At 38.8% G+C, this 25,830-nt stretch overlaps 1 protein-coding gene across 1 annotated transcript in view; it reads left to right on the top strand.

Annotated features, from left to right (window-relative positions):
- CFAP70 (cilia and flagella associated protein 70) overlaps positions 1–25,830 on the top strand; it is an 86,926-nt gene that overhangs the window by 41,241 nt on the left and 19,855 nt on the right. Inside the window, exons 10-19 of the mRNA XM_060126370.1 lie at positions 355–525; positions 1,445–1,525; positions 3,108–3,199; positions 5,694–5,754; positions 6,077–6,271; positions 8,297–8,428; positions 12,972–13,097; positions 15,153–15,286; positions 15,408–15,523; positions 15,722–15,946. Of these exons, the coding sequence (XP_059982353.1) occupies positions 355–525; positions 1,445–1,525; positions 3,108–3,199; positions 5,694–5,754; positions 6,077–6,271; positions 8,297–8,428; positions 12,972–13,097; positions 15,153–15,286; positions 15,408–15,523; positions 15,722–15,946 (1,333 nt within the window). The remainder of the gene's footprint in view (positions 1–354; positions 526–1,444; positions 1,526–3,107; positions 3,200–5,693; positions 5,755–6,076; positions 6,272–8,296; positions 8,429–12,971; positions 13,098–15,152; positions 15,287–15,407; positions 15,524–15,721; positions 15,947–25,830) is intronic.

The raw sequence follows: 25,830 nt of genomic DNA, 5'->3' as shown, positions 1-25,830 counted from the left end.
AGATGATATTTCCTGTACAGAAATAAATTCTACCACTTAAAGTTAATCTGAAATTATGTGTCAAAGTTTAAAAGCTTTCTGGTAATAAGTTATGAGACACCAAATCAAGCCAGGTTGAAAGTTCTCTTATTAATTTAAAAAACAGGGTAGGCAGCTATGTTTCTGTGATGGTTTCACCTGTTCAACAAGTACGACAAGGCAATTGTTTTTTGCTTCTCCTATCCATCTCTGATTGTACCATATTGAAATTGTCTAGAAAACTAAATGATATTAATGAATAATGTGGGTTTTTACTGAGTTTGTTTCATTTGCCTGTGAGTCATTACATTTTTTTGTTTCTTTCTTTCTTTTCAGACCAAGTGTTCATTTAGCTTGTTCCGGGATACTGGCCATCATTTGATTCAGAATAATAAAATAGGAGGAATTAATTCTCCAGTGTCCAAACCAGTTATTTCTAAGAACCTGAAAGAAGAGAAAACAGTCAAAGAAAAGGATATGGAAGCAAGGTCTAGGCCTGGGGATGTGGTAGGTTGTTGAGAAGGTGATGATTTTGCTGGTTTTGTTACATTCCAGAGGCTTGCACTGATTTCTCATTTGGTGAATTGCCTCAGTTTAGCTTGCGTTTTGATGCAACATAATGGTCCTTGCTTCTGCTATTGTGGAGACCATGTAAGAATTGAATTTTTTTTTTTTAGAAGTCAAAGAACCAGCTTTATTAATTTCTGGACAAGCTCCTCAAAGTGGAGGACTTGAGAGGGCTAGATGAATTTTTTTAATAATTAAAAAAAATTATTATTTTAAAAAATATTTATTTATTTGGCTGTGTCAGGTCTTCATTGCAGCATGTGGGATCTTTTTTTTTTTCTTTAGTTGCAGCATGTGGAATTTTTAGTTGCGGCATGTGGGATCTTTCAGTTGCAGCATACAGGATCTTTAGTTGCAGCACATGAACTCATAGTTGCGGCATGTGGGATCTAGTTCCCTGACCAGGGATCAAACCCGGGACCCCTGCATAGGGAGCGCACAGCCTTAGCCACTGGATCACCAGGGAAGTTCCAAGAATTGAATTTAATTTTTTAAAATTAATTAATTAATTTATTTATTTTGGCTGCGTTGGGTCTTCGTTGCTGCACCTGGGCGTTCTCTAATTGCAGCGAGCGGGGGCTACTCTTTGTTGTGTTGCGTGGGCTTCTCATCGTGGTGGCTTCTCTTGTTGTGGAGCATAGGCTCTAGGCACGCAGGCTTCGGTAATTGTGGCTTGTGGGCTCTAAAAGGTAGGGTCAGTAGTTGTGGCACACGGGCTAAGTTGCTCCACGGCATGTGGTATCTTCCCAGACCAGGGCTCGAACCCATGTCCCCTGCATTGGCAGGCAGATTCTTAACCACTGAGCCACCAGGGAAGTCCCAAGAATTGAATTTTTGAGGTGTGCTTATTTTCTTTCAGCAAGCACCTAGTATAAAATCTCAGAGCTCAGATACTCCTTTGGAAGTTGAACCCTCTCTTTGCAACAATCCAGAAGGACAGGTAACTATGCATGAAGAGTTTGAAAATTAAATTTAAATTCATCAGTCCTTTACTGAGCAAGATAGTATGATATAGTGGAAAATGCTCAGGAAAATGCTTGTTATCTGAGTAACCATCCCATATTTGCCACGACTAGTTTATGACCTTGGGTAAAATTCTTTGTCTTGTTGAGACTCTCTAAAAGGAGTGGATACCAGATTAATTTCAAGGTCCTTTCTAGCACTAAAAATTTATGTCTTTTATTAATTATGCTATATTAAGCACTATGAGAGATACAAAGATGCATCATCTGCAGCATTTATTTGTTTGCCCTCAGGACACTCAACACTCTGGTGGGCAAAACAGACTGGTACATAACTAACTGTAAGAATCTTGATGAATGCTGTAGTAGAGGTACAAATGAAAGTGCTATGTGGCCTCAGAGGAGTCAGATGGGGCAGTCTTAGAAGACTTCAGGAAGAGGTGGTATCGAAGCTAAGTAGTGAAAGATAAAGAGAGCCCTTTGCCAAATGAATTTCAGGAGAAGAATTTCAGGGCCAGAGAACAGCTTGAGTCAAGGCACGAAGAAGGTAGCAGAATTCAGGGTACATCAATTAATTTAGTGTATGGTATAGAGAAATGAAAGTAATGGTTCTAGAAGGAGGTGATAAAGAGGACAGAGACTGAGTTGAGTTTTAGAAAGACTTTAAAAGGCTTGCTAGAAAGTTTGGGCTTCATTGTATAGATGATGAGAGACTGTTAAGCCTTATCATAGAGACTCACACTGAAGTTTTTTAAGTCACGTAGAAAAATACCTCATGAGTGTTTCAGAGCAGTACTCTTGCCAGGATATGGAAGAAAGAGGTTGAAGTTGTGGTAGGATCTTCAGATGTCAGTTTATAGGTTTTATTTACAGTACAGATGAGTGTTGATGACAGTTTAATCTAGGGAAGGGATTGTAGTAAAGAAAGTAAAAAACCTGTGGAGGCAGGGTGTGGAATTTGAAAGCTTTGGGGTGTTGAGGAAGAAAAGTTAAAGATAACTCAGGTTTCAAGCCTCACTTTCTGGAAAGATGACAGAATCATTAAGAGAAAAGTAAAAATAGAGATGGATATAGGGGAAATGATAAGTTCAGTTTTGGACATGTTGTATTGATAGTTAGGATGCTGGCAAGAATCTGGGTAGAAATGTCCATGAGGTTGAAGTTGATCGATGGCACTTAAGAGGGTGTGGGTGGGAATGTCAGATGGTTATGAGGTTATTTCTTCATGACTCCTGAAAGGTTTGGTAGAAGAAAGAATTGCATTCACTTGAAACAATTCCAAGAACAGTATCGAACAAATTAAACAAGACTTCAGCTGGGGTAGAAGTTTCCAAGATTAAAATTGAAAACCTTTTTCTGCAAGAGATAACCAGTGTTACTATTTCTCTTTCCAGTTATTTTTCTATGTAAAAAATGTTTTAAGTCAGAATCACACTATATATAGTTATATACACAATTTTCTCACTTATTATATTGTGAGCATTATCTTACGTTACTAAAATTTTTTCATAAATATCTGTTTTTCTGGAAAGAATAAATTAGAGAAAAATGTCTTTACAGCAATATGTAGAAGCAGGGACATACATTGTGTTGGAGATTGAGCTGGACAAAGCCTTGGTTCCAAAGCGAATGCCGGAGGAACTAGCCAGAAGGTGTGTAGCAATGGTTCTCATACTTGCTTTGCAAGACAGTTTAGGTATAAATAAAAGTAAGTCATTTTGTCCACATAAATGTAATTTTTCTTGGGCTAAGCAGCAGACAGTTTTCTGTTTTTATTTTTTCAGATAAGTTTCTTTTGTTTTCTTGTTATAAAAGCAGTATGTTGCCAATTACAAAAAATTGAGAATTTCAAGATAGGCAAGGAAAAAAAAATCAACAAGAAAGTATCTAAAAATACCCAAATTTCTTTCTACTCACCCAGTGATAACCACTTTTAACACCTTGGTACTTATCCTTCTGGAGTTATTGTAAAGTCCCTATATTATACACACACACACACACACACACACACACACACACGCACGCACCCTTGTCACATGTAAATATATGTAATTTTTTAGAACTATTTTTATATTGTACCACAGTGCTTTGATTGTGTTTCTAGGAAGTTATCCATTTCATCAAGATTATCCAGTTTGTTGATGTGTAATTATTCATAGCATTCCTTTATATCCTTTTTATCTCTATAAAATGGGGAGTAATGTCTCCATATACATTCTCAATCCCTCTGCATTTCCTCCCACTCTCATGCCATTTCCCCACCAACACCCTGCACCCCAGTCCTAAGCAATCACTTATCTACTTTTTTGTCTGTATGGATTTGCCAACTCTGAGACATTTCATATAAATGGAATCATACCATATGTGGTCTTCGTTGACTGACTTCTTTTATCTAACATAGTGCTGTCAAGATTCATCCAAACTGTAGCATGTATCAGTACTTCATTTCCTTATTGTTGAGTGGTATTTTATTCTATGAATATACCACATTTTGTTTTTCTAGTCTTCAGTTGATGGACATTTGGGCAACTTATTCTTATTATAGAGTTCTATAATGATTGTATTAAAATGGAAGTCAATTCATGTGACTCCTCTGTTCAGAAACTACCAGCAACTCCCCATCACACTCTGAGTAAAAGTCAAAGGCTTTACAGTGGCCTACAAGGGCCTACATATTCTGCATATATTTTGTCCTCATTTTTTTTGGTCCAGCCAAACTGACCTCTCACTATTCCTCACACATGCCAGACACACTCTTGCACCAAGGCTTTTACACTTGTTGCTTGCTTTGCCTATAATTTCCTTACCCCAGGTACCTACATGACTTGTTTCCTCACTTCCATCAGGTCATACTCAAGTACTGTCATCTCACTGAGTCTTTCCCTGGTGAAATATGCTCCCCAACTCCACCACCCCCAGCCCCCAACATAGTCTATCTGCCTTCTTGCACTATTTTTCTCTATGGCACATATCACTAACCAATTTATGTTATTTATTGTCTATTTTCCCCGACTAAAATGTAAGCACCATGAGGGCAAGAATTTTTGTCTGCTCTGTTTAATGCTCTATCCCCAGCACCTAGAAAAGTGCCTGATGGGTAATAGGCACTCAGTATATATTTTGAATAAGTGAATAACGTTGTCTCTGGAGAGGAAACTGGGTGGCTGGACAACAAGGTTGGAAGGAGACAATTTACTGTATATTGTTTCATACGTCTTAAGTTTTGAATCATGTGGATATATTATCTATTAAAATAAATAAAATTAAAATTAGGAATTATGAGCAAGGTATAAAATTACATAGGACCTATTCTCACTTTTTTTTTTCTGGCCGTTCCATGCAGCTTGCAGTGTCTTAGTTCCCCAACCAGGGATTGAACCCATGCCACTGCAGCGAAAGCCCCAAGTCTTAAGCACTGGACCGCCAGGGGATTCCCCCATACACAGGACCTATTAAAGAAAAATTGAATTTGTGAATTTTTTTGTAAACTTCAAGGCAGTGTAGTATACCTCAGTAGGAATGTGAAACTGTAAGAAGAAAGAGCTATAACTTAATTTCTTTTAGGTTCTTGTAAGAGCTCATGAAAATGGAAGGTAGAGGTTTTGGCATAAGTAGTTTGACTGTGATAAAATATATTTTCTTATTCACCATAAAGTTTGATATCATTACTGTAGTTTAATGCAGTCTTATAAATTATGACCAAGAGTACACATTTTGTCCTGTTGGAAAGGAAAGAAAAGCTTTCACTTGCCTGTACCATTTATATTTCCAAAACTTTGTGCTTTCAGAGACTCTACTGAGTACATATAAAGTTGTTAACACCCATCTCTTTCTAACCCCTGAGTCCAGCAGCTTGTGTACAACAGTTTAAAAAAATGTGTAAGGGTAAAGCCAGGGCTCAAATTAGCCAGAAGTGCAACTTAGCTACTTTCCAGCTAGCTGCTTAGTGGCTTTCTTCTTGTCTAGTCCACAGCCATACACTGTTCTGAGGTTCATGTCGAGGTTCTTACATGAAAGAATAGCTCAGTGCTCAAGTGTGATGGGCAACTGACCTTAGATCTCCCTCGCCTAGACCTTAAGAGGTGGGAAATAAAAGAACATAAATCTGAATATAATAAAGTTTTGTTTTGTTTTTTTCTGATACAGGGTCAAGGAAATGATACCTCCAAGGCCGCCTCTTACCCGTCGGACGGGAGGAGCTCAGAAGGCAAGTACAAAAGCCAAGGTGAAACTCTAAGATGTTGAGTACACCCATGTGAAAATAATGCATGGGCTCTTCAGTATGTTTTCCAGAAGGGGTGAGAAATTGTAGCTTCACATATTTTCCTTCCTGCTTCTATTTGTGACCAGTGGCATTCAGTGAAGAGTATACAGTGTTTAATCTTTGGCTGATGGTTTCTGAGCTGGGAAGAAAAGGGCAATTTATACCTAAAGTATTATTGAATGTAAAGCCCAATCTAGTTTCAGACTTCCATTCCACGCCTTGACCTCTTTGAGGCCTCTTTACCAGACATTTTGTATTTTTCTAGGCGGTGAGTGACTACCACATGCAGATCAAGAACATTTCTAGAGCCATTCTGAATGAGTATCACAGGATGTTTGGAAAACAGGCAGTCAAAGTGGGGAGTGATCTGGATAGTGAAACCCTGGAGGAGCAGAAGTGCCAGCTCAACTATGAACTTAATTGCTCTGGAAAATACTTTGCTTTCAAAGAACAACTCAAGGTAAATATTAATTTATTTAATGATTCCATGGATTTTTATGAAGCATCTTCTCTACATACCTAGTTATTTTTTCTCTGGTTATGTTCAGCTGTGCTCTACCTTTCTTGCTGTTGGTGCAAAGAGCTATGTTCTCTAGGATAGAATGTCTGGAGACATCCTTCCACTCCTGTAGAGGCTTGGAATGGTTCAGTATCTGTCCTGAGTGTAAGCTTTTAAGAAACTAATTCTTCACTTGAAGTAGGCCAGATTTGGGGCCAGATTTCGTGTTGCACTAGCAGGCAGAAACTCTGTACCTGGTATTGATTCCATGACTAATTATCTCTGTCTCCCATTACAAACCTTTTCCTAGTCCATAGAATCACTAAGATTTGAGAAATATTTACTTAATAATAATTTCCCAAATAATAAGGGCTAACATTTATTGAGTATTTGTTGTATACCAGACAAATTTTTAAATGCTTCATACTTTACTAATTTAATCCTCACAACAACCCTATGAGATAGGTACCCCCATTTTACAGATGGAGAATTGCAACATTAGTTGGTTAAATAATTTGCCCAAGATCACAGAGCTAGTAAAGGTCAAAGACGGGGTGTCTTTGGTCACCCCGTCAAAGGTCAAAGGTCAAATTCAGGCAGTCTGGCTCCAGACTCACATTCTCATCTGCTACACTGCACTGCCTCTCTATGTACATTTACTATGTGCCCTATACTATACCAAACAGATACGAAGAAAGCACGTGGAAGTAACAAAGGGAAAAACAGCTGATATCCATGGAGGCAAGAGGCTATTCTCAGGTGGCATAGTCACATCTCAGTTGTGTCTCAAGTGACCTTACCACTCTGAGCCTCAATTCTTTGCCTAACAATGAGGGAGGATATTAATATGATCACATGGGGTCATTATTAGAATTAAATAAGATAATGCATGGAAAGTGCTTAGTACAAAGCCTGGCAATAACGTTAACTTAGGGGAGAAAAAAGAAGATGCTGTCCTGGCTATAGCAATGTTATTTGTACAACATTTTAAATTTCATCGCCTGTTATTTCTCTTTGGCTTCTCAATCATCTTCTGAAGTAAGATAGGAATACCAGGAGTACATATCCATTTAACAAATGAGGAAACTGAAGTACCAAGTGTAAAATAATTTATGAGGTTGCACAGTGGCAGGATTAGAACCAGGATTCCATTCTCCAAACTCTCAAATCAGGCCTTTCTCCTTTTCTCCCTTGAATCATGTGGCCACCATGAGAAATGTAATGCATAAACATAATGCTAAGGTTTTTTTTGCTTTATGGCTCTCTTCACAAAGTATGAATCCTGCATTGACCATATTGGTGATGATGGTGATGAGTCTGTCATACAGAGTGAAGTAAGTCAGAAAGAGAAAGACAAATACCGTATGTTAACACATACATATGGAATTTAAGAAAAAAAAATGTCATGAAGAACCTAGGGGTAAGACAGGAATAAAGACACAGACCTACTGGAGAATGGACTGAAGGATATGGGGAGGGGGAAGGGTGAGCTGTGACAAAGCGAGAGAGAGGCATGGACATATATACACTACCAAACATAAAGTAGAAATCTAGTGGGAAGCAGCCGCATAGCACAGAGACATCAGCTCGGTGCTTTGTGACCGCCTGGAGGGGTGGGATAGGGAGGGTGGGAGGGAGGGAGATGCAAGAGGGAAGAGATATGAGAACATATGTATATGTATAACTGATTCACTTTGTTATAAAGCAGAAACTAACACCATTGTAAAGCAATTATACCCCAATAAAGATGTTAAAAAAAAAATGCGCGCGCGCGCGCGCACACACACACACACACACACAAAAGAAAAGCCATGTGGAGTATGTTGATTGGGGGAAAATCAGAGAACCAATAGTCTAGCAGTCACCAGGGAAAATCAATCACCTCCTGGAGTTCTGATGAGCCTTAGATCAGAAACTCAAGGGAGGCCTGTGCTGTTAGCATGGTGCTAGACTGTGTTATCAGATGGTGATATGTGTCTTTTGCAGCATGCTGTGGTAAAGATTGTGAGAGAGAAGTACTTGAAGACAACAGCATTTGAAAGCCAAGAGGAGCTGCAGAAATTTATTAGTGAGCTCTATGTTTTCTTGGTGGATCAGATGCATGTGGCCTTAAATCAAGTAGGTGCTTCAGAGCTAAAAACCCTTCCTTTTCTCTGTAGGTCATCAGGGTCTCCTCTCAATGATTCCTTCCTTTCTTGCTTCTTTTCTTCCTTAATTCCACAAACATTTTTTGGGGTGTCTGCTCTGTGCTAGGCATTGAAAACACAAAGATGAATAAGCAACTGCCTAAGTTATAAGACTAATTTTAGGGAAAATAAGGGGGTATCCTTTTTCAACTTCATAGAAATATTAATTTCATAACTGTCATAAATTTGATGGATAAAAAATAAAATCAACTATGTAAATTGTGGAAAAAAATTATCATTCTATTTATTCTGTGAATGTGTGCAGTTCTCAACTTTTTCTTCAAGACTGACAATCAAAACAAAGAAAAACTATGAGTTTTCAGATATTATACTTGAATGACAATGACACTTCATATATGCCTTTTCTATCTGACTGGTCTCCTCCCACTTGTCTGTTTATATTTGTACATCGTACATCTTGCCTTCATTTGCTCATTTTTTATGTATGCAGTTGTGGTTTGTTTGAAAACAAAGACAAAATCAAATTGTTTTTGTCCCCCTGATAGTCTGTAACCAGCTGTGCATCCTCAAAGCCTCTATTCTTTTTTTTGTTAAAGGAAAGGGTGGATTTTTTTTTTTTTTTTTTTGGCCTTGTTGGGGCTTCGTTGATGTGCAAGGGCTTTCTCCAGTTGCAGTGAGTGGGGGCTACTCTTCATTGCAGTGCGTGGGCTTTTCATTGCAGTGGCTTCTCTTGCTGTGGAGCACGGGCTCTAGGCATGTGGGCTTCAGTAGTTGCAGCACACGGGCTCAGTAGTTGCGTCATGCGGGCCTTCGAGTACACACGCTTCAGTAGTTGTGGCGCGTGGGCTCAGTAGTCGTGACGTGCAGGGTCTAGGGCGCATGGGCTCAGTAATTGTGGCTCGCCGGCTCTAGAGCACAGGCTCAGTAGTTGTGGTGCACAGGCTTAGTTGATCTGCGGCATGTAGGATCTTCCTGGACCAGGGATCGAATCTGTGTCCCCTGCATTGGCAGGCGGATTCTTAACCGCACTGTGCCACCAGGGAAGTCCCTCAAAGTCTCTACTCTATTTGTTCTTTCCTTCACTGTTTTTTTCTTCTCGGCCACCGTCACTTTTTCTTTTACCTGTTCAGCCTTCCTGAAAGAGGTAGGAGTGTCCGGTATCCTAGGGTTAAGACAACAATCCTGCACAGATGATTTGGATGATTTGATTTGGAAAGCAATTGAGAACTGAGCATGAGATGGTAATTACTGTTGCCTTATGTCCCCAAGGAGCCCCTGTCTAGTAGAGGAGAGAGGCACAAAATACAAATAACTGCAGTAGAGTGAGGTAAGTGCTGTGACAAAGGTGTGTCCGTGGTAGAGCAGGTTAGGGGATGCCTAAAGAAAGTATCAACTTCACCCTGAGATCTACAGAGGAGCTGTGACTCGACCTGGGCCTTGAAGGCTAAAAAGAAGCTCACCAGGTAGATGTTTTAGAGCATTTGAGTCATAGAGAACATCATAAAGGCTTAGAAGCTTGGAAGAATATGGCATGTACAGAAACTGCATATAGTTCAGGAGCAGAGGTTGAAGTGGTTGAGTGACAGAGAAACAGGCGATGAAGCCAGGGATCAGTTCCTGGTGGGGGAGCTAGGAGCATGGATGGAGGCCTTATATGCCACACAAAGAAGTTTTGGCTTTTTCCCTTATTAGCAGTTAGATGCAGTAAATTTAATTATTTTATACTGGGAAATAATATGATTAGATTTACATTTTACAAAAAGCATTCTGATAGCAGTTAGAGGTGGTGAACTGGTGATGTTAACCAGTTAGAGGTTAGAGGTGGTGAACTGGTGATGTTAACTGGTTATTACATACTAAGGAGGAAAAGAGAGCAAAGATTCTTAAGTTTAAGTTTCAGTGACTGGGTAGTTGGCAATACCATTGACTAGGACAAGAAATACAACATAAGCAAATTTGGTGGAAGGCAAGTGATGTTGAATTCAGTTTTAAACATTGACTCTTGTGGGGTTTTGCTCAAGAGAGAGATCTGGGCTAGAGATTAGATTTGGGAGCCTTGAGTATATAGATGCTAGTCAAACTGTGGTCATAGATGAAGCTGCCAAGAAAAGCACGAGTAGAGAGAAAAGCAAGCTGGTGGCAAAACCCTAGGAAACACCAACATTTAAGGGATGGATGAGTAAAAGAATTAATAAAGGAGGCAAGTAAATTGTTGAAAAGGCAAAAGACCCAGAAGACAGTGGTATTTCAGGATCTAAGGGAAGAAAATTTTAAGAAGAAAAAATGGTCACCATTGTCAAATACTCTGAGGAGTTCAAGAAAAACAAGATCTGGGGTAGGGGGAGGGGAGATTGGAGAAAGGAGGTCAAAAGGTACAAATTTCCAATTACAAGATAAATAAGTACTAGGGAGGTAATGTACAGTATGAGGACTATAGTTAACACTGCTGTGTGGTATATATGAAAACTGTTGAGAGTAAATCCTGAGTTCTCATTACAAGGACAAATTTTTTTTTCTTTTTTTGCTTTCTCTTTTTATTGTATCTATATGAGATGATGAACGCTAACTAAACTTTCTGCAGTAGTAATTTCACAATATATGTTAAGTCAATATATGCGTATACAGTGATATATGTCAGTTATATCTTGATAAACCTGGGGAAAAAAGAAAAAAATCTGAAAGGTTTTTATTGGATTTGGCAATAAGGAGGTTGTTGTTACCTTTACAGAGCAGTTTCATTGGGCTAATGATGTGGATTCAAATGATAATGAATTGAAGAGTAAATGAGTGATTAGGAAGCAGGTGGAATATTAATTCAGGAAGTTGGAAGATGAAGGGAAGAAGTAGGAAAGCAGTAGCTAGAAATTAGAGATTTTCTTTTTTTTTTTTTGCCATACGCGGACCTCTCACTGTTGTGGCCTCTCCCGTTGCGGAGCACAGGCTCCAGACGCGCAGGCTCAGCGGCCATGGCTCACGGGCCCAGCCGCTCCGCGGCATGTGGGATCTTCCCAGACCGGGGCACGAACCTGTGTCCCCTGCATCGGCAGGCGGACTCTTAACCAATGCGCAACCAGGGAAGCCCGAGACTTTCTTTTTAAGATGGAAAAGTCTTTAGAACATCCACAGGTTTAGGAAGAGTCAGCAGACTGGGAGAAGTTGAAAAGAAACAATTCAGGTGTAGGATTCAAAAGCTGAGGGGTTTTTTGCCTAATGATTTCTATTTCTTCTGTGAAGTAACGCCTTTACTGAAAGTGAAGGGGTAAGAGTTGAATGAAAAGCTTGAAGAAAATTTAGATACTGCACAGCATTATGAAAAATGTTGCTGAACAAGGACAAATACATAGATTGCTGAGAGCATTAAAGGCCTTCAGCTAAAGCTGCATGCGGTTTTCTTCAGGATCAGTTAGCAGCTCCTGTCTAAGAATGAAGAAATCCGATTGTAGGATTGTTTTAATTTGGGAGTTTTCCAGGCAAGTGCAGGAAAAGGACAAGGATGCCCAGAACTTGAGTGTGCTGGTGAGAGAGTAGTATGAGTAGAAATCATGAGGTCCAGGCTTATCCATTTGGGAAATGATCAGCATATTGGAAGTCAGAGAGGAGTTTTAAGGGGACTAAATGACAAGAAGGGAGAAGGCTTGTAATGTGGGTTTGGGGAGTGGATATTAGAGGTATAATATTTCTGGTTTGGGCATGGCAGTGTATTGCTGTAGGGATTTGGAGGTCAAAGTCACCAAAATTAAAAAGAACAAAAAACAGAGGCATTAATCAATGATCAAAAGCTTACTTTGGCCCATCTCAAATTTAGCTTTACTCTTCACATTCCTTAGTAACTCTACTTGTTCAAGTCAGTGGTATTATTTTTATTTGTAGTTAAAGAATTTGGTGGGGTGGGGGGGGTCTTCCCTGGCCATAGCGTCTGGCCCAAGAGATTACTTGTTATTACCAGACTTGCTTTCCTATCTGGGTATATAGGATATATTATTTTTCCTTCTACCTTTCTGGCTATTTCTAAAATGTCTCCTTTGTAGAATCTATCTGTCTCTATATCCCACTGAAAACGTAGATGTAGCTGCCAAAGATTTACCCTGGGCTCGTGTTTTCTTGATGTTTAAAGACTCTAGCTAGTTCTTGCCAACCCTTTTCATGTCATGACACCTAAAAAATGATAATATTTGTCTGTACACTAGAGAAAGTGAAAGAAGCTGTTTGAGGTTAGAAGTGACTTAGGGATTCTGGCTGCCCTAAGGGTTGAAGAGAGCAGTTGTGCCCTGAATAATTTTTTACTCACTTCCATGAGCTTAGACTGTTGGTACTCAGATACCTGAGATTCTATTTCACCCTTGATATTCATCCTTTGGTTCACTCTCACTCTTTTAGTGTATTGGCAAGACTGTATGAAACCTCAATATCATTTTTGACATCTTGACTAGAGTCTCACATTTGGTTTATTCTTATAAAACTTCTCTACTTGTAATTGCTTCATTTTGTCTGCCTAACATCTTGATGATGACAAGGCCATGCCAGATGATGTCCAAGGCACTCCTTCAACCATTTATACCAGCAGTGAACAGCTTCGACTCTTTGCATTTGAAGCAGAAGTCAATGAGAACTATGAAATGGCAACAGTGTACTATGAAGAGGTAATTAAACATCTTTCTGGTGGTTGTCATTACTGCTATTTGTACAATATGGGTATAATAAATAGTAGTTTCTGATTGTTTAAAATCCAACCTTATTGGTGAAAGGATAGACACATAGATCAATAAAACAGAGTCCAAATATAGGTGCACACAAATAAGGCCATTATATTTTCAACAAAGTTGCTTACAAATTCAATGCAGAAAGGATAGTCTTTTAAAAAAATTGTGTTAGAACAGTTGGTTATCCATATGCAGAAAATGAACCTCGAGAGGCAGAGATCAAGATGACAAAGTAAGAGGGCATGGAACTCACCTCCCCACCACGAACACATTAAAAATACATCTACATGTAGAACAATTCTCAGTGAAAACTAACTGGAAACTGGCAGAAGGACTCCTGTACAACCAAGGCTCTGAGAAAGATACACACACAATTGAGTAGAAGGGGAAGAAAAGTAGAAGGGGAGATCTGGTTAGGATCTGTGCCCCTCGGAGGGGACTCAGAGGAAAGGGAAGATTGCACTGGTGTATACCCACACTGGGGAGTAAGTAGGTCAAGCCACAGACTGGGTATCCCAGTCCTGGGTTCCTATGCAGAGGAGACAAGCCACCTTGGCTGGTTGAAGGACTGCTGAGACGGATAAAAAGGCTGGAGAAGCCTGGACTCCGCTCCTGAGGGGTGCAAGCATCCTGGCTTGCCCTTGAGGCAAGGCAGAGATAGGTCTGCCCTACTGGCTGCCAGGTTTCCCATGGCTGCCTCACCATGCACCTGGGCCCAGGCCAAGCCAATGTTCCAGCCCCACTTAGACCATGCCACAGCAGCATTGGATCTGGGGACCACAACCAGGGAAAAGACTCGACCCTGGGTTGCATCTGAGAAGAGCCACTGATGCCTACACAGGCAGTGCATTGGACCTCTGTATGCACATGGGCCCCAGTTGCTTCAGGACACCCCTCCTCTGGTGCAAAGGTTTTGGTGTGGGGAGAGGGGAAAATGTGTACTTAATGGGAACATAGCCAGCTGGAGGAAAAATCAAATCCAATGTTGTGAAGCTATTGCCCTGTTTTCTTCTCAGAGTTTTATAGTTTTAGGTCTTACATTTAGGTTTTTGATTCATTTGAGTTATTTTTGGTATATGGTATTAGGTAAGGGTCCAACTTCAATCTTTGCATGTGGATATCCAGTTTTCTTAGCACAGTTTGCTTAAAAGACTGTCCTTTCCCTATTGAATGGTCTTGTCACCTTTGTCAAAAGTGATTTGACCATATATGCTACGATTTATTTCTGGGCTCTCTGTTCTATTCCCTTGGTCTCTATGTCTGTCTTTATACCAGCATCAGGCTGATTACTATAGCTTTATAAGTTTTGAAATCAGGAAGTGTGGGTCTTCCAGTTTTGCTCTTTTTTAAGATTGCTTTGGATATTCAGGGTCCCTTAAGATTCCATATGAACTTTAGAATGGGCTTTTATATTTCTGCAAAACACAGCATTGGAATTTTGATAGATATTGCATTGAATCTGTAAATTGCTTTGGACTGTATGATATCTTAACAATATTAAGTCTTGCAATCTGTGAACATGGAATGTATTTCCATTTGTTTATGTCTTCTTTAATTTCTTTCAGCAATGTTTTATAGTTTTAACTCATTATGAGTTGCTTTTATTATTATATATTTGTGGATAAGCTTATGTTTGCATTCTCAAGACTGTGACAGAAATGATTATATGTAAATCTTTAAAATGAAATATAAAATGAACCTTTTGGTTCCCAAGTAATTGGATGAGCGTATGATGACCAGAACACTGACACTAGGAAGCAATGAGTTGAGGATTCATTTTTTACATTATTTCATCAAATATTTATTGACCACATACTATAAGCCAGAGGAGTGACTGTTCTAGGCATTCGGACTGTTCTATGACTTCTTAGTCATAGTTTCTACTTTCATAGAGCTTATAGTATTTATGGAGTGCTTACTGTGTGATGTTGTGTGCATAAAGAATATGACATAGCGTCACAATAACCTTGGTCCTCCTGATGTTTCATGTGATAGAGGTTGGTTCGTGAGCCCCAGAACCTGGAGCACTGGCTGGACTACGGTGCCTTCTGCCTCCTAACTGAAGACAATATCAAAGCACAAGAGTGTTTTCGGAAAGCCCTTTCCCTGAACCAGAATCATATCCACAGGTATGGTTGGAAGGGAGATAAGGAATGAGTAGGAGCAGATAAGCTTCTATATGAAATTGTCTTCGTTCCATGACTGTGACATGGGACCATGTTGTTAATCATGTTGGTGGTCTCTTCTCAGCTTGTTGCTGTGTGGTGTCCTGGCTGTCCTGATGGAGAACTATGAACAGGCAGAAATTTTCTTTGAAGATGCTACTTGCTTGGAGCCAACTAATGTTGTAGCCTGGACTTTACTTGGTTTGATATTTTCCTGTGATATGAATGTGTTTTCTTTCATTAGAAGATTTTCCCTTTCTCTTTCCACTCTTAAATGGCTCATTGTGTAGTTTTTAAACTTTAGTAAAAGTGTGGGAAATTTAAGTGAAATGTTGTCATTCTTCAGTATATGATGGTGGGAAATTAGTCACATTTATTTCAACATCTTTTTTTCTTCAGGCTTGTACTATGAAGTTCAAAACAATGATATTCGAATGGAAATGGCATTTCATGAAGCCTTCAAACAGCTTCAGGCACGAGTGCTTCAGGCACAAGTTACGAAGCAGAGGAGCACCGGTACTGTGGAGTATGTTGAAGAAGGAGGGAAAGACGACTCCTGTTTAGGCCCTTGGGGAATAACCAGTGGTTCTTCTACAGCAGCAGTCAAGGTGGAAGTCCCAGCAGGTAGGACCAGGGAGATGATGAGTGGCTATTGGAATAAACTACTGGCCTTATGAGTAGGACCTGGCACATAGTAGGTACTCAGTAAATAGCTGTTAAATGAATGAGAAGGTGGAGTTTTGAGTTGTTCCAGGGATACCAGGAAAGAGTCCTTCTAAGTGTTTCCTCATTCATGTGACAGAAAGTTGGAAGCTTCTACTTGTTGCTATTCAGTTTTTTGAGACTTAGAGAATTTACTGTCTCTGTGTATCCCTAAAAGGGGTATCATTTTAGCTGAGTAAATTTCATTCTTTTTCCCCTCACTCTCTTCCCCAGTATGTAAGGTCCCATTCTTGTGATTGTTAAATTTATTTGTTTATTTATACACTGTATTTTTTTCCTGTTCTTCATTGACATTCTCCTTTCCTCCACTTTAGGAAATCAGTCATTCTAATGTATTTAATGTGTGTATTTTTGTTTATGTGTTTCTTCCATATGTTATTTTGTTTATAAGTTATTGTACATTGTTATTTTGTGAACATGTATTTTCAACAGTTTGAGGTATAATGGACATTTCATAAACTCCACATATTTAATGTACAATTTGATGTTTTGACATATGAACACACCCATGGAAACATCACCACAATCAAGATAATGAACATATCCCAAATCCCCCAAACTTCCCTTGTGCCCATTTGTAATCTCTTTCTCTTGCTCCTATTTCCAGATAACCACCAATCAACTTTCTATCACTATAGATGAGTTTGCATATTCTATCACTATAAATGAGTTTGCATATTCTAGAATTTTAGAATTAAACAGAATCACACAGTATATACTCTTTTTTGTCTGACTTCTTCCATTAAGCCTAATTATTTTGAGTTTCAAACATGTTGTTGCCCATATCAGTAGTTCATCATTTTTTATTTCTAAATAGTATCCTGATGTACAGAGATACCACGGTATGTTTATTTAGTCACCTGTTGATATATATTTGGGTTGTTTCTAGTTTGGGACTATTAAAATAAAGCTGCTATGGATATTTGTGTACAAGTCTTTGTATAGACATATACTTTCATTATCTTGGGTAAATATTTAGAAGTTGAATAGCTGGGACCCTTGGTTATCTAACAGTATGTTTTTTATTTTCTAAATATTTGGGGATTTTTCCAGATGTCTTTGTTTTTTATTTCTAATTTAATTTCATTGTGATTAGAAAACGTGCTTTGCATGATTTGAATCCTTTTAAATTTATTTGGACTTGTTTTATGGTCTAGTGTTTGATCTGTCTTGATCCCATATACACTTGAAAAGAGTGTGTATTCTGCTGTCATTGAGTGGAGTGCTCTATAAGTAGGTTTAATTAGTTGATTGTGTTGTTCAACTCTCCAAATGCTTTGTAGTTTTGTGCCTTTGAAGTTTTGTTTAAATAGTTCTTGCCTCAAGTCACATTTTCTTCAATTAACTTTATAATATTAGTTTTACATTTAGATCATTTTAAAAATTTATTTTTATTATTTTATTTATTTATTTTTGGCCGCCTTGGGTCCTCGTTGCTGTACGTGGGCTTTCTCTAGTAGCAGTGAGCGGGGGCTACTCTTCATTGCAGCATGCGGGCTTCTCATTGTGGTGGCTTCTCTTGTTGCGGAGCATGGGCTGTAGGTGTGTGGGCTTCAGTAGTTGTGGCACGCGGCTTCAGTAGTTATGGCTCACGGGCTCTAGAGCGCAGGCTCAGTAGTTGTGGCGCACAGGCTTAGTTGCTCCGCGGCATGTGGGATCTTCCCAGACCAGGTCTCAAACCTGTGTTCCCTGCATTGGCAGGCGGGTTCTTAACCACTACACCACCAGGGAAGTCCCTACTTAGATCTTTAATCTATCAGGATTCCATCTTTGACTGTGATGCAAGGTAGGCATCAAATTTTATTTTTCTCCACATATAGATCTAGTTTTCTCAAAACCATCTATTAAACCATCATCTTTTATCCTTTGATTTAAGGTATATATGTCTCTGAGCTCTCTGTTCTGTCTCATTTGTCTGATCTTAAAACAATATCACACTCCTTTTATTGCTGTGGTGTTATAGTATGCCTTCGTATCTGACATATGAGGTTCTCCCATTTACTTGCCTTTTTTATACCTGACTTACCTATTCATGAATGTTTATTCATCTGTATGAATTTTATAGTGAGTTTATCAAGTACATTAAAAATCCAGTTGGAAATTTTATTTGGACTGTATTGAATTTATAGATAAATTTAGGGCTAATTAACATCTACATATTATTAAACCATTACATCCAAGTGTGTGGAGGATCTCTCCATTTACTCTGGTCATCTTCTGGGTTCTTTATTAAAGTTATAACATTTTTTTCCAGTGAGGCCCTGTTTAAGTAATTCATAGATATTTTATAGATTCCATTGCTATCATAATAGTATCTTATTTTAATTATGTTTTCTAGTTGGTTATTGCTGTATTTTTTAGTGTATGCTGTTGATTTTCTACGTTTTAGATTTTAGTGTATACTGTTGTTTTTTAGATTGAACTTGTATATAACAATCTTATTTGACTCTTATTGAGTCAAATAGATTATTAATTCTGTTATTTTTTTCCAGAATATGATTATCATATCATCTGCCAATAATGACAGTGTTACGTTTTCCTCCCAATCCTCATACTACTCATGTCTTTTTATTATCTACAATAATATGTTGTGTATTAGTTGTGTTGTTCAGCATTGTCTTCTTTCCTGTCTTAAGGGGAATGAGTTTAAAGTTTGTCTATTAAATGTAAAATATGCTGTAAGCTTTTTCTGAAAAACCTTTACAGAATTAAGGAGGATCTCTTCTATTCTTAATTTCCAAAGAGTTTTTTTCATTAATAGGTGTTGATCTTTATCAAATTCTTTTTCTGCATCAGTTGAAAAAAATAATTTTCTCCTTTTATCTATTAATACAGTGAACAACATTGACAGATTTCTTTTATATTGAACAATTCTTGCAATAATTGGAAATCCTACTTGATCATAATGTATTAGTTTTTAATATACCTTTGGATTTGAATAGCTAATGCTTTATTTTGGATCTTTGCATCTATGTTCATAAATGAAATAGACGGTAATTTTCTTTTGTCGTCTATTTTTTTTTTTTTTTTTTTTTTTGCGGTACGTGGGCCTCTCACTGTTGTGGCCTGTCCCGTTGCGGAGCACAGGCTCCGGACGCACAGGCTCAGCAGCCATGGCTCACGGGCCCAGCCGCTCCGCGGCATGTGGGATCTTCCCGGACCGGGGCACGAACCCATGTCCCCTGCACTGGCAGGCGGACTCTAAACCACTGCGCCACCAGGGAAGCCCCCTGTCGTCTATTTTTATAATCAAGATTATTTGACACCTTTCCTTTGCTCTTCTGTATCAACTTATATATGATACAGTTGATTTTGACTTAAACATTTGGCAGAACTCAACCATAAAACAACTGGGACCTGGGGTTTTTGGCAAAGGAGGTATTGACTATCATTTCATTTTCTTAATCTTTAAGAATTTGCATTCTGTATTTCTTATTGTGTTATTCATGGTATTTTATACTTTTTAGAGTTCATCAATTTCATCTAGTTTTAAAAATTTATTAGAATATGATTTTTCATATTAATCTTTTATTTTTAAATACACTTCATTTTTTAGAGCAGTTTTAGGTTCACAGCAAGATTAAAAGGAAAGTATAGAGATTTCACATATACTTCTTGCCTCCACACATGCATAGTCTTTCTGCCCCATTATCACCATGCCTGGTGACATATGATATGCAGTATCTTAAAAGCTTATGTGCCATCTGTATATCTTCTTTGGTGAGATGTATGTTAAGGTCTTTGGCCACTTTTTAATCAAGTCCTTTATATTCTTATTGTTAGTTTTAAGAGTTCTTTGTATATTTTGACTAAGTCTTTTATCAGATGTGTCTTTTGCAAACATTTTCTCCCAGTCCTATGGCTTGTCTTCTCATTCTCTTCACATTGTCCTTTGCAGAGCCTGAGTTTTTAGTTTCAGTGAAGTCCAGCTTGTCAATTCCTTCTTTCATGGGTCATGCCTTTGGTGTTCTATCTAAATAGCCATACTCAATGTCATCTAGGTTTTCTCTTATGTTATCTTCTAGGAGTTTTATAGTTTTTGCATTTTACACTTAGTTCTGTGATCCTTTTTTTTTTTTTGCGGTATGCAGGCCTCTCACTGTTGTGGCCTCTCCCGTTGCGGAGCACAGGCTCCGGACGCGCAGGCTCAGCGGCCATGGCTCACGGGCCCAGCCACTCTGCGGCATGTGGGATCCTCCCGGACCGGGGCACGAACCCGTGTCCCCTGCATCTGCAAGCGGACTCTCAACCACTGCACCACCAGGGAAGCCCTGTGATCCATTTTGAGTTAATTTTTGTGATGTTATGATGTCTGTGTTTAGATTCATTTTTTTGCATGTAGATGTCCAATTGTTCCACTGCTATTTGCTGAAAAGTCTATCTTTGCTCAGTTGTATTACCTTTGTTTTTTTGTCAAAGATTAGTTTATATTAATGTGGGTCTATTTCTGGGCTCCCTATTCTGTTCCACCAATCTATTTGTCTATTCTTTTGGCAGTACCACACTGTCTTGATTATTGAAGCTTTATAGTGTGTCTTGAAGTCAGGTAGGGTCAGTTCTCCAATTTTATTCTCCTTAAATATTATGTTAGCTGTTCTGTGTCTTTTGCCTCTCCATATAAACTTTAGAATCAGTTTTTTGATATCCACAGAATAACTTTCTGGGACTTTGATTGGGATTGCATTGAATCCATAGATCAAATTGGGAAGAACTGACATCCTGATGATAGTGAATCTTCCTATCCATTAACATGAACTATCTCTCCATTTATTTAGTTCTTTTTTGATTTAGTTCATCATAGATTGTAGTTTTCCTTATACAGAACTTGTATATATTTTGTCAGATTTATACCTAAGTTTTTCATTTTTTGGATGCCAATATAGATAGTGTTGTGCTTAAATTTCAAATTGCACTTATTTGTTGCTGGTATATAGATTAACTTTTATATATTAACCTTGTATCCTGCAATTTTGCTATAATTGCTTATTAGTTCCAGGAGTATTTTTGGTCACTTCTTTTGGACTTTCTACATAGACAATCATATCTTTTGCAAACAAAGACAGTTGTATTTATTCCTTCTCAATTTGTATTCCTTCCTTCCCAATTTGTATTTCTTTTATTTCTTTTTCTTGTCTTGTTGCATAGCCAGGACTTACAGTATAATGTATGATGTTGAAAAGCAGTGGTGAGAAGGGACATCCTTCCCTTGTTTCTGACCTTGTGGGAAAACTTCAAGTTTCTTACCACTAAGTATGATGATAGCTATAGTTTTTTGTAGATATTCTTAATCAAGTCCAGGAAGTTTCCCTCAATTCCTAGTTTACTGAGAGTTTTTATCTTGAAGAGGCGTTAGATTTTGTCAAATGCTTTTTCTGCATCTATTGATATGATCATATGATTTTCTTCTTTAGCCTGTTGATATTCTGGATTACATTAGTCAATCTTTGAAAGTTCAACCAGCCTTGCATACCTACGTTAAATCCTATTTGGCCATGGTGTATAATTCTTTTATATATTGTTGAATTTGATTTGCTAATATTTTGTTGACAATTTTTGAGTCTATGTTCATGAGAGATAATAGTCTGTAGTTTTCTTGTCTTGTAAAGTCTTTGTCTGGTTTTGGTATTAGGAAAATGTTGGCCTCATAGAATGACTTAGGAAGTATTCCTTCTGCTTCTGTCCTCTTAAAGATATTGTATAGAAATGGTATAATCTCTTATTTAAATGTTTGGGAGAATTCACCAGTGAACCCATCTGACCCTTGTATTTTCTGTATTGGAAGGTTATTAATTACTGATTCAGTATATTTAACAGATATAGTCCTATTCAGATTGTCTGTTTCTCCTTGTGTAAGTTTTGGAAGATTATGTTTTTTAGGAAGTTGGTCCATTTCATCTAGGTTATTAAATTTGTGGGCACATAAGTGTGCATAATATTCCTTTACTATCTTTTTAAAATATTTATTTATTTATTTGGCTGCATTGGGTCTTCATTGCTGCACGTGGGCTTTCTCTAGTTGCGGCGAGTGGGGGCTACTCTTTGTTGCTGTGTGTGGGCTTCTCATTGAAGTGGCTTCTCTTGTTGCAGAGCATGGGCGCTAGGTGCGTGCACTTCAGTAGTGTGGCACGAGGATTCAGTAGTTGTGGCTCATGGGCTGTAGAGTGCAGGATCAGTAGTTGTGGCACACAGGCTTAGTTGTTCCGCGGCATGTGGGATCTTCCTGGACCAGGGCTCGAACCCGTGTCCCCTGCATTGGCAGGTGGATTCTTAACCACTGCACCACCAGGGAAGCCCTTTACTATCTTTTTAATGTCCATGGGATCTGTAGTGATGTCTCTTCTTTCATTTCTGATATTAGTAATATGTCCTCTTTTTCTTTCTTTCTTTTTTTTTTTTTTAGTTAGCCTGGCTAACGACTTATTGATTTTATTGATCTTTTCAAAGAGCCAACTTTTGGTTTCATTAATCTTCTCTATTAATTTTCAATTTTAATTTTATTGATTTCTGCTTATATAGTTATCATATCTTTTCTTTTAACTTTGTATTTAATGAAAAATTCTCAACAAAATATTAGCAAACCGAATCCAACAACATGTAAAAAAAGATCATACAGTATGACCAAGTTTATCCCAAGTTCACAAGGATGGTTCAACATATGCAAATCAATCAATGTGATACACCACATCAACAAAAGAAAAGACAAAAACTACATGATCATCTCAATAGATGCAGAAAAAGCATTTGACAAAATTCAACATCCATTCATGATAAAAAGTCTTACCAAAGTAGGTATACAGGGAACATATCTCAACATAATAAAAGCTATTTATAACAAACGCACAGCTAATATAATACTCAACGGTGAAAAGCTAAAAGCCTTCCCACTAAAATCTGGAACAAGACAAGGATGCCCACTCTTACCCCTTCTATTCAACATGGTATTGGAAGTCCTAGCCACAGCAATCAGACAAGAAAAAGAAATAAAAGGTATCCAGATTGTAAGGGAAGAGGTATAATTGTCATTATATGCACATGACATGATACTATATGGAGAAAACCCTAAAGATTTCACAGAAAAACTTCTAGAACTGATAAACAAATTCAGCAAGGTAGCAGGATACAAGATTGACATACAGAAATCTGTTGCATTTCTTTACACTAGCAATGAAATATCAGAAAGGGAAAGTCAAAACAAAACAAAACAAAAAACAATCCTTTTAAAATCGTATCCAAAAAAGAAAACAAAACAAAATACATAGGAATAAACCTGACCAAGGAGGTGAGAGACTTATCTGCTGAGAACTATAAAAAACTGATAAAGGCAACTGAAGATGATTCAAAGAAGTGGAAAGATTGCTTATCTCCACTTTTTTTAGTTCTTTTACTGAGGTTATGTCTTATTCTTTCATTGGTAACATATTCATCTGTCTCTTCATTTTGCCCAATTCTCTGTTTATTTCTGTGTGGTAGGGAGGTAAGTTGGTTACACTTCCCAATCTTGAAGAAATGGCCTTATGTAGGAGATGTCCAATGGGGCCCAGCAGGGCACTCGATTCTCGTCACCAGAGCTATGTGCTCTAGAGGTATCCTGTATGTAGGCTGCATGCATTCTTCTTTTGTGGCAAGGTGAACTAATGTGGGCATGCTGGTAGGCGGAGCTGGGCCCTGGCCCAGTTGTCTGTGAGGCAGTGCCTCATGTGGTGGCTGAGGGCCCAATGGAGGGCACAGTAGGCTTCCTGTGTGGTTGGCTGTGCAGCCCTGGCGGGAATTGGGGCTGGTGCTGGCCCACTGGTGGGCTAGGCTGTATCCCTGTGCAGCTGTCTGTGAGCTCCAGGAGGGCTCATGGCTTGTGCCAACCCCCTGGTGGGTGGGTTCAGTCCCCAGTGGTAGTAAGCTAGCAGGAGGATTCTAAAATGGCACTTGCCAGTACCAGTGTTATCATGGTAGAATGATCCCCAAATGGCTGTCAACAGTGTCTCCATCCCCAGAGGGAGTACCAGTTGCCTCCTGCCATCCAATAGGCTCTCCAAGATCAGCAAGTGGGTCTGACCCAGACTTCTTTCAAACTACTGCCTCTGCACTGGGACTGGGAGCATGAGAGATTTTGTGCGCTCCCTTTAAAATTGGAGTCTCTATTTCCTGTAGTCCTTCAGCTCTCCTGATCCTAAGTGCCAGTGGTTTTCAGAGCCAGATGTTCTGGGGGCTTGTCTTCCTGGTTCAGGATCCCTAGTTTGAGAAGCCTGATATAGGACTATGACCCCTCACTCCTTGGGGAGGACCTCTATGATTGTGATATTCCTCTTGTATGTCGGTCACCAACCTGAGGGTGTGGGTCCTGACTATACCATGTCCCTGTCCCCCCTACCATCTCACTGTGGTTCCTTTTTTAAGTCTTTGGTGTGGAAAATATTTTCTTCTAGTCTCCGTGTCATTTTCGTAGATAGTTGTTCTGTAAGTGGTTGTAATTTTGGTGTGTCCATGGGAAGCAGTGAGTTCAGGGTCTTCCTACTCTGCCATTTTGGCCACCTCTCCAGTTTCATTTTTTTCATTAAAATCATCACTTCTCAATGATCAGTCTGCATATTTAACCATTCTCTTTTCTTGAAATACATGTTGGATTAACTCCATCTCCAATAGTTTGGCTTTCCTTTGATTGCTTCACTTTCTTGTCATACCCATTAGATGTAATCATTTCCCAGTAATACTGTCGTACTTTCTAGGAGCTCACCTACCCTCACAGTTTCTATTTTCACTTCTGATAACTGTCAGATTTCTATCTTTTTTTTAATATAATTTTTATTTATTTATTTATTTTTGGCTGTGTTGGGTCTTTCTCCAATTGTGGCGAGCGGGGGCCACTCTTCATCACGGTGCGTGGGCCTCTTACTGTCGCGGCCTCTCTTATTGCGGAGCACAAGCTCCAGATGCGCAGGCTCAGTAGTTGTGGCTCACGGGCCTAGTTGCTCCACGGCATGTGGGATCTTCCCAGACCAGGGTTGGAACCCGTGTCCCCTGCATTGGCAGGCAGATTCTCAACCACTGCGCCACCAGGGAAGCCCCAGATTTCTATCTTTAACCTTGACATCCCTCCAGAATCCAGCAGTTGGATTTTTCCACTAGTTAACTCATCTCCTCATATCTCAAACTGACTCTACATCATTATATTACGCACCCAAGCTCATGATCTCAGAGTCATCCCTGCTTCTTCTTGCTTGCTTGCTTGAGCTTCCCCCGATCCCAATATCAAGTTGATTTCCCAGACCATTTGGTTTTCTTTCAAAATGCTCCCTACATCTTCCTTTTATATTTACACTACTCTCCATTACCAATATCCAGAATGTTATAACAGCCTTATTACAGACTTCTTTGTCTCCATCAACATTTTTTTTCTCCTTGCTGCATAGTACTGCTAGAGTAATCTTCATAAAATCCCACTTTCATCCTCTGGTTTTTCTACTCAAAACTCTTCATTGTAAACCTCTTCTTTTTCCTACAGAAGAAAACTCCTAGCATTCAAATATCAATACAGTCTAGCCCCCAACCTACCTTTCCTTAATTTTTACTATGCAATCCTCAATACCCATAAAAATAATTACCTTGCTACTTCCATGCTTTAGCCCCTACCTCTCTACCTATCCAACTTCTACCTATTTTTCAAAGCCATATCTTTTTCTCTAGCTGAGAGTGACCTCTTCTGATTCAGAACCAGCTGGCACTGATCATTTCCTAACCAGCATTGCTTTTTATTTTTATTCCTAAAACATTTGTTTATGTGAGAGGCAGCT

This window comes from Lagenorhynchus albirostris, chromosome 16, assembly GCF_949774975.1.
Source record: "Lagenorhynchus albirostris chromosome 16, mLagAlb1.1, whole genome shotgun sequence".
Taxonomy (NCBI): Eukaryota; Metazoa; Chordata; class Mammalia; order Artiodactyla; family Delphinidae; genus Lagenorhynchus; species Lagenorhynchus albirostris.
This window is presented reverse-complemented; position numbering and strand designations above follow the sequence as displayed.